Genomic DNA, 10,191 nt, shown 5'->3' on the forward strand with positions numbered 1-10,191 from the left:
CTTTTCAAATCTTGCTATATTTTACAATATTTTATCAATACATGAAAATGGTACACTTCCGCAAGAAGTTTTCTTGCGTATCTACGTTTAGAAAAATTTCTAGAATGAAAAACAGAAACGTATTTTCATGTACTCTTTTTGCACTGTGCGAAGACGAGGATGGTCTGAAAAGTTTCCGACCTCAACGTGAAGATGGCAGCACTCGTAGATAAAAGCTAGTGAATTTTCATTGTTCATCTGTTGACAGTTATTCATCAAAGTTTCAGCCATTTTGGATGCGCAGTTGTTATGTAACAGTCGTTTGAGTGAGTTGGTGTCAGTGTTTTTGTGAAAATGGACAAAATCGAGTATCGAGCTGTCATTAAATATCTGGTTTTGAAAGGCAATACGCCTACACAAATTAAACATGAGTTGGATTCTGTGTATGGGGACTCTGTACCATCATTTTCCACAGTGAAATTTTGCGCAGCTGAATTTAAACGTGGCCGTAAGAGCTTGGGAGACGATGAACGTTCGGGACGTCCAAAAACTGCAACTACCGACGATAACATCGCCAAAGTTCACCACATGGTGCTAGACGACCGCCGCGGCCGAATTAAAGTGAGAGAGATAGCAGAGGTTATGAGCATATCAAAAGAACGTGTTTGTCACATATTAAATCAAGATTTAGGCATGAGAAAGCTGTCCGCGCGTTGGGTGCCGCGTTTGCTCACGTTAGACCAAAAGCGTGTTCGTATGAACATTTCCAACGCTATGTTAGCGCAGTTTAGGCGCAATAAATCCGAGTTTTGGCATCGATTAATTACTGTAGATGAAACTTGGATACACCACTATACACCAGAAACAAAAATACAGTCCAAACAGTGGCCGGCAAAGGAAGAACCGGCTCCAAAAAAAGCAAAAACTGTTATTTCGGCTTTTTTGGGATAGTCATGTGGAGTTATTTTAATTGATTATCTTCAAAAAGGAAAAACCATTACAGGAGCATACTACGCATCATTACTTGACAAGCTAAAAGCAGAAATTACGGAAAAACGGCCACATTTACAGAAAAAGAAAATCCTGTTTCACCAAGATAACGCACCGTCTCACACCTCAGCGGTTGCCATGGCGAAAATCCACGAATTACGGTTTGAACTGCTTGACCATCAGCCTTACTCACCAGATCTAGCCCCTAGTGACTTCTTTTTGTTCCCTCATTTAAAAATTGCGCTCGGAGGACAGAGATTTTCGTCAAATGAAGAGGCAATCACCTTCGTGAACCACTATTTTGTAGAGAAAAACGCCGAGTAGTATTTGGACGGGTTACAGAGATGGGAGCATGGCTGGGAAAAGTGTGTAAAGTTCCAAGGGGACTATGTTGAAAAATAAAATAAAATATTCAGAAAAAATGTCTTGTATCTTTGTTAGGTCGGAAACTTTTCAGACCACCCTCGTATGTAACCAGCTTTAAGGCATACGTTGACCGATGAGGGATTGGAGTGCGTTTTACACGAGCAATCGGTGTCACATAGTAGGCATTGTAAATGTGCAAACGTGCAAACGGGAGACGTAATCGCGGCTTGGAAAGTTCGGAGAACCTGGTTCGCGTTCGGAGGCGTTCAAGATGTAACGAGGAGAGTCGCATCATGGCGCTCTCCTGATATTTTTATTTTTAGCGTTTAGCGTAGGTCTTCAAAGCGTTTTCTACAAAGCTCGACCAATACACACATTAAATAATCGAAATTGAATTTAATTAGTTGAATAAATTTACTGAAAATTTTAATTTTTTATAGGAAAACCCAGTGGATCTTTTTTAAATAAAAACGTATTATAATACTTTGAAGAGATGCCAACGCATCACACGCATCAATGGAAACTTCGCCGCTGGTGTTGGAGCTTTAAAGTTTTGGTTTAAATATTTTTTTTATTAAGATTTTTTTATCTATTGGTTATTTTTAAATTCCTTAGTTTTATTCAGTTGGCTGCATTTTTGTTACCAAAATACTAATGAATGTATATTAAGATTAAACAGGAACTTCTAAGATAATAAAAAATCATAATATATTAATGCAGTAATAAAACTGCATATAAACGTTTAACGTTTTCTACAACTGTAATAAAATTACTTTGTAATTAAAAACCAATATTACGTGGCACGAAAAGAAATCTAAACTATATTTGCCTAGCAAACATAACAGAAATTATCCGTGATAATAGACCCCATAAAAATCTTAGTTGACCTTTTCGTAAATCCTACGTACGTAAAAGGTTTCTCAAATATTTATTATTCATTTTTATAGGGACCTCACACATCTGCCATGATAATAAAAACAAAGTCCCACAAGATACTGTGTAATAATTAACTTAATTGTTAAATTTTGAAGTGCGAGTACCGTAGATTTCTGAAAAGCAAACGTTGAAATATCGTGTATGTATACCGGATGTTTCAGATTCGCCTGACCATAATGACAAGTGGGATCTCGGAGACTGTAACAAATACAGGGTGGCTCAAATTAGGGCATTTTTTATTTTTATTATTTCCTCTATAGTGTAAAGGCTAGCTAAAATTAAAAATTTGAGATTTTTAAAAGTACCTTAAAATTTTGTTGATCACTGTAGTGATTCGCTGTTAAAATTAAAGAGCTTTGATTAGCGATAATTCATAATTTACTATAAGGTATATTTATTAAATATGTTGACAATTAGCCAGTTATAGTATACCCACTTGGTCACTAAAAATTTTAGATTTTTGTATTATCCACAACCCTAGATCATAAATATATACTTACTAAAAAAAACTGTCGCAACATATCAACGGCTTCCATTTATCTTCTTTTTTGTTACACACGCGGTGCTTCTCCTCTATCTATCCTTGTCGAGGACGTCTATCTAACCCTGTCCAGGTTCTTGAGTTCTGCTTTAAGTTTGTTTCCACGTGGGAAGCAGAACGGTTCTGGTCCAGTTAGTGGAGTGTGCGCTCCTTTTCTAGGCAGATCGTTTGCTTTTCCATGACATTCTATCTCTTGGTATGTTGGCACCCAGAGTCAGTGGCGCATATACGGGAGGGGTAATGGGGGTAATTACCCCTCCCAGAAAGAAATTAATTTATTTTAATTATTTCTTTCCAAAATCGACAACGATTAAACTATGAACCCTTCCCGGATACAAACGGTACATTGTGAGACAGGAAATTGTAGAGAGAAACAAGCCCTATAACATAGGATATAACATTTTAATGAACACTGCTTTCCATAAAATCAATAAAATGAAAAATATACGAAATAATATACATGTACTGATTTCTTTCGAAAATCTACAACTATATGAAACTATGACCCCTTCCCGGACACAAACGGTACATTGTGAAACAGGAAATTGTAGAGAGAAACAATCCCTATAACATAGGATAGAACATTTTAATAAACAGTTCTTTCCATAAAATCAAAAAAAATGAAAAATATACGAAATAATATACATGTACTGATTTCTTTCGAAAATCACAACGATGAAACTATGAACCCTTCCCGGACACAAACGGTATATTGTGAGACAGGAAATTGTAGAGAGAAACGAGCCCTATAACATAGGATACAACATTTTAATAAACAGTGCTTTCCATAAAATCAATAAAATGAATAATATACGAAATAATATACATGTACTAATTTCTTTCGAAAATCGACAACTCTGAAACTATGATCCCTTCCCCGACACAAACGGTACATTGTGAAACAGGAAATTGTAGAGAGAAACAAGCCCTATAACATAGGATACAACATTTTAATGAACAGTTCTTTCCATAAAATCAATAAAATGAAAAATATACGAAATAATATACATGTACTGATTTCTTTCGAAAATCGACAACTATGAAACTATGATCCCTTCCCCGACACAAACGGTACATTGTGAAACAGAAAATTGTAGAGAGAAACAAGCCCTATAACATAGGATACAACATTTTAATGAACAATGCTTTCCATAAAATCAATAAAATGAAAAATATACGAAATAATATACATGTACTGATTTCTTTCGAAAATCGACAACTATATGAAACTATGACCCCTTCCCGGACACAAACGGTACATTGTGAAACAGAAAATTGTAGAGAAAAACAAGCCCTATAACATAGGATACAACATTTTAATGAACAATGCTTTCCATAAAGAATATTATTGTTTGGCTTTAGTTAGTTAGGGATAGTATGTCTATATATTTTGCATTTTTTTTATTAATATTCTGTTGTTAGGTTAGGTTAGATAATAAAATATTTTGGATGTAGGAAAATGATTTTTAATCTTTTTAAACAAAGACTAGTCTAATAAAAATAATAATAACAGTAATAATTTGTTATACCTATTAACAACATTTAAAAAAAATTAATATAAACATTTTTTTTTACGTAGTAGCAAAATATAAACAACAAATTAGATGTCAAAATTATTTATATTAGATCATATTTAAAAATAATATAGTCTTTAAATATTTTGGCATCGTTGGTTTATTAAATAATAATAATTACAGAGCTAATTTGTTATATTAACAACAAACTTTAAAATCATGAAATATAAACATTTATTAATTTTCTAAGCATGCAGTGTAATGGAAGGAAAATATAAATGAAAAATTAGAAATCAAAATTATTTATATTAGGTACTTTATATTATTATTTAAAAATAATATTTACTTTTACTGGCATTTACTCTAAAAAATAAATGAAATATTTCTTCGCAAAAAACTACATGTAAGAGAATTAGCATAAACAAAATACAAACATCGTTAACTTTTTTTTTAAATTGGCACGTGTAAAACTTCAAGTTCATCTCATCTCTCTTAAAAATTGCTACTTCTCAAAATTTCCCATTAAAAAATAGACCATATATACCATATAAAATAAAATAATTGAAAGATCGGGCTACGGAAAATCACACAAATTTTCGGAAAAATTTTGACACCTGCACACGCACACAATCGTCATATAAAAAAACTACTATTTTAGTATTTTAAATATTTTAATAAACGCAAAAATAGCACAGTATTTATAAGGTGAAGTTATAAAAATTTGGAAGAACTAATAATGCACTGACGCACACGAAAATCAAACGAATACTAAATTTCATTTTTCATTTATCAAAAGCATTCGATAGTCGTGGCTCAACGATAACCATTTAGTCGCACGGCAAGGTTGTCACATATGCTTTAGTATACAAATGAATGAATGATTTTATTCGAATAAAACCATTCGATAGTTAAAATCATTCATTCAGTAACCATTCGATAGTCTAATTCATTCGATAGTTCCCATCGTTACTCAGTACTACAGTGAGGTGTTTCTAACAGTAGTCCATTCTTGGTATGTTATCCACTGTTGAGAGTATTCCAAGGTCCTAACCTGACAATTCTAATCAATGTCCTCTTAGTCGTATTTCCGTTAATCACCATTCTGATCAATGTCGCATTGGCATATCTACTAAATCCACAACGAAGTTACAAGGAGGTGAAATATGCCGTGAGTTGCTTCGTGATAAAAATGGTAGGGCTGTGCTCTACTTGTCGAGAGATATCGATTGGCGAGTTTTATCGTTAGCATTTTCAAATTCTAACGTGTAATTGTTTTAATTATGTTTCTTCGATATTCTCAAAAGTAGTCATAAAATATCGATTATTTAACTAGAAAACCATCATAATAAATCTCTGTTCAGTTTATTGTCCAGTTGACCTTTTCATAAAACCTACGTCCAACACTTCGTTTTTAATGGAGCCGCGCATCTGCTATTCTACGTGATACCGCCGCCATTGCACACACAAAAAAATGTCGAAAGCGACTGGGAAAGCCATTATTAAAGAGTCATATTGCGACGCAAACCGGAATCAAATTACCGAACAATCTGGGCGGTTGCCGGCGTATCTGTGTGTGTATGTGTATGTAGGTAGATGAACATATAGGACCTCCTCCCTGCCGGCATAGTAATTGAATGCAACATCGGATAAAACCGGTTCAACGTTGCCGATGTTAGTTTATTTCGAATATAAAATACTCAGTTACGTACGACCACTATGTTAAAAAGACAAAAACGAATCATTTCATCATAAAACAGATATACTACAGTTCGAGTTATGTGTTGTGAATTTGGCTTACTGATCATAAATGAATTGGTGTTGGAAACTAATTGGCTTATAATTTACAAACAGGAAATGAATACTATGTAGAAAAATTTAAAAGTAACTCGCTAATGAATTCGTTATTTTTGTCAGTGGTGTAATGTTGTACATCGACTAACGATTTAAATGTAATGTAAGGCTTTACTTTCAGAGTATCACATATTGTAATATAAGTGTTTGTAATTATTACAAACACTCTTTTAGCTAAATAAAGATTTATTTATTTATCTCCCCGTGCGGTAAGTTAAGCTTATTACACACGGAAAGGAAAACACACGTTTCAACAAATCGATAACCTGATGTCGACACCTTAGTGATGTAGCCCCAAATGTAATGTCTCTTCTTGAGCAAAAATGATTTTAAATGTTATCATTAAAATTATTAATTCTATTTATCCCAAAATCAATTCGTTTTTTTATTTAGTAACGATTTCGCTAAAAAACGTTCATCATATACAAACCAATTATGACCAAAAAGCGTCGGTTACTCTAGATATTAAAGTTTATTCCTTTCTAAGATTTGTTTCCATTCTATAACTCCAACAATTATCACTTTATTAACGACTATTTCAAGAATTACAAATAACCTACAAATTAAAGAAAATCAAAAATGACACAATGAACGAAACATTCACAGAGGTAACAAAAATATGAACCGAAAAAGAACTATAGATCTGTACTTTATTACTACTAATCAAATTAACTTTGAGTTTTACTTCTGCTCTGTTCGGTGTATAGAACGGGCAATCCAAATAGATTGCAGTATATAAAAATCAATTTTGTAAAAATTATAAGTAGAAATATACTCTGTAATGAACTACAGTTTATCTAGGTAGATAGTTCAAAATACAAGTGCCAATATAATTTTACAATATTAATTAACAAACATATACTAATTGTCCCGATTTCAATTTTATTCCTACAGGTCATCGTTTTAAGAGGCAAATTAAAACAAACCTACATTAGTAAAGATTCATCCACAAATCTATAGCCAATTATTAACTTTGTGATAAATAACGTGACAAAATTTCCAAATAGAAATAGTTTACTAGTTCAATCTGGTTTAAATAATATATCAATATTAATAATCACAGAATAATAAAAAATATCAATATTTATAATGCAGATAATTTTAATTTTAAAAAACATCAATACAGTTTAACATTCTTACGACTTAAGAGAAGAAACTAAGCTAATAATTACTAAACTAAGATATATATCATAGTGAATGCATCTACAAAGATATTGTCTGATAACCACTGATAAGTCATTATTTTTTTTCTTGTCAGACATTAAGTTTTCTGGTTGGCAGTCTACCTACTAGTACAAAATCTAAGAGGTTTAACACTCAACACTATAACTCTAGGTATACTATAACTAATACAATATGATCGAAAAAAACGACGTCAGCCATGGCTATGAAATAATGAATAAGGCTTCATTCTTTCAATCATTAAACCTTAACCAAGATAATACCTTCAATTATTTCAAACGTACTCCGTGAAAACCTGGCAACATCGCTAGAAATAAAGCCGACGGCGGCATCATCACTTATATCGTATGACCTCAAACGCAAAACATACACGTCGAGGAGCGTAGCGCGTAGCCCGGTCCGTCCGATCGTCCGCCTGCCCTTCCCCTTAAGTAAACAACCAATCAGGGACAAGCCCGATAAAATCATGGGACCGTAAAGGTATGCATGTTGACGTCACATGCGTGTTGGTCCGTCCGAGCCGGTTCTCAAATCGTTTCTTTCGTTCGGTTTCGATCTGTGCCAAGCCAAGCAGTCAAGCCTATGGCGTTGAAGACAACATGCTTCGGCTACTTTGTGATTAGCCCTATTTAATAATATTCTTCGTGGCATAGAGAATAGAACACCCACTAAAAATTATTTAATTTTAATAATAGTTTACTTAAACGCTATCAATACATCACTTTCTGTTCCCTGTTCGTTTTTGTTAAAACACAATCGATATCTATAATCATTGTCATATGGAGCCAAAAGGTTTAGGCAGGATGGACACAAGATTGTCACTTATTGTGATATAGAATTACGGTTAGCAAAAACTGCCACAACGCGTCTTACAAGAATATGGCAGAGCAGAGTGATAACAACAAACACAAAAAAGAATTTGCTGCATACAATTGTCTTTTCAATATTTCTTTATGGAGTGGAATCCTGGACCATCAAAAGCATTGGAAAGGCGCATGATAGACAGCTTTGAAATGTGGTGCTACAGTCGTATGCTGAGAATACCTTGGACAGCTAGAAGAACTAATCTATAAATAATTAATGAGCTCAACATAAGCACCCGATTGTCGGCAATCTGTCTGAAAGCACGGAGAAGGAGAACTAACCTTTAAACCTGAATCTGTATCTGCATCCCAGGTGCCATGAGAACATGTCCAACAGCAATGGAGGTCATTCTAGACCTAACACCACTGCAAATTGTCGTCGGTAGTTATGCCAATGCGACAATGATTAGAGTGGTCGTTGACGGAAACAGTATTGGGAGAATTTTCAGATCAGGGTCTTGGAACACCCTCAAAAAGAAAATTCCACTTCTCCAACTCCCAGTGGATGACATACCAAGAATTTGAGTTTTTGAGAAACACCTCACTGTAGTATTGAGTAATAAAAAGGATTGGAAGGAAGAAACGTTTGCTCAGCATATAAAAGACCATACCATAACGTGATATGCTGATGCTTCCAAAACCAAAGCAGGGACAGGGATAGTATTTGGGCCGAAAACTAAATATTCCGAACCAATGGGCACCTACCCCAGCATCCTTCAGGCAGAAATTTACGCTATCGAAAGATGCGTACAATTTATCTTAGATAGGAACTATCGAAAACAGGAATAAATTGCTATCTTATCCGATAGTCAAGCAGCACTAAACTCAATCAACTCAATAACCATCAATTCGAAGTTGGTCAAACCATGCCTGGTTCTCTAGGCAAACCATGCCTGGTTCTCTAGGCCAACAAATTAAGCAAAGAGAATAAAGTCCTCGTATTCTGGGTGCCCGCTCACCAAGAGATAGAAGGCAATGAAAAAGCAAATGATCTAGCTAGAAAAGGAGCGAACACTCCACTAACTGGACCAGAACCGTTTTGTTTTCTAAGCGGGAACCAACTGAAAGCGGAACTAAAGGAGCTGGAAGACTCCATCCGTAACCTGGAATGGGTGTCCTCCAACGGTCTAAGACACTCGAAAAAGTTCCTCAGAACTTACAACCGAGAAAAATCAAACGTTTTCCTTGATTTAAGTAAAAACAATCTTTGGATTGTCACGGGGTTTCTAACAGGACACTGTCTCCTCAACGAACACCTCAGTAGGCTGAAGCTGAGAAACAACGGCGAATGCAGATTCTGTGGGGAAAATGGCGAAACACTAGAACACCTTATCACTGAGTGCGCCGAGACGACGACCGTTCGTGCCATGAACTTTGGTACGACTGATGTCGAGGATTGAGAGCTGGCCTCTGTGGAGCCGTCTCAGATACTGACTTTTGTTAAAGCCCTGAGATTGTATGATGAGTTATAACTCGTTATAACTCAAGAAAGGGGAAAACACAATAGATCTGTAAAGTCGCGGTGATTAACTCCCCCCCCCCCCTAAACATTCTACATTCAACCTTTAAACATGTCTCATATACTAGCTTTTGTCAAAGCCCTGAAACTGCATGCTGAGTTATAACTCAAGAAAATAGGACACAATAGATCTATAGAGTCGCGGTGCTTCCCCCCTCCCATACAATCTACTCCATTCCAAGAATCTAGCCATTTATTTCTTCAAATGTTAAATTTTTTACTCTTGGATAAAATACAAGCAGTCAGGCAACAGTCAGCCATTCGTTTCAAATTACCGATAATTTTTCGATAAAAATAGATTCACACCGCGCGTAGGGCGAGCCCATTAATCAAAAGGGGTGAAGTCCGTCAGTATATCGCTTCCGGTCAGACGCGGCTCGGGTCACGTGGCTGTCTCTAATAGAGCAAAGGTCACGTGTCGCAAAGGATATTATTAAAAACTTAGGCGAA

At 35.0% G+C, this 10,191-nt stretch overlaps 1 protein-coding gene across 1 annotated transcript; it reads left to right on the forward strand.

Annotated features, from left to right (window-relative positions):
- The first annotated feature begins 333 nt into the window (after positions 1 to 333).
- Positions 334 to 930, forward strand: LOC115889795 (protein GVQW3-like). The gene has a single exon (XM_030909874.1). The coding sequence runs from the start codon at positions 334 to 336 to the stop codon at positions 928 to 930; it is 597 nt and encodes a 198-aa protein (XP_030765734.1).
- The last annotated feature ends 9,261 nt before the right edge of the window (positions 931 to 10,191 follow it).

The sequence above is a fragment of the Sitophilus oryzae genome, unplaced genomic scaffold, assembly GCF_002938485.1.
Source record: "Sitophilus oryzae breed Bouriz unplaced genomic scaffold, Soryzae_2.0 scaffold_847_pilon_pilon, whole genome shotgun sequence".
In the NCBI taxonomy this organism is placed as follows: Eukaryota; Metazoa; Arthropoda; class Insecta; order Coleoptera; family Curculionidae; genus Sitophilus; species Sitophilus oryzae.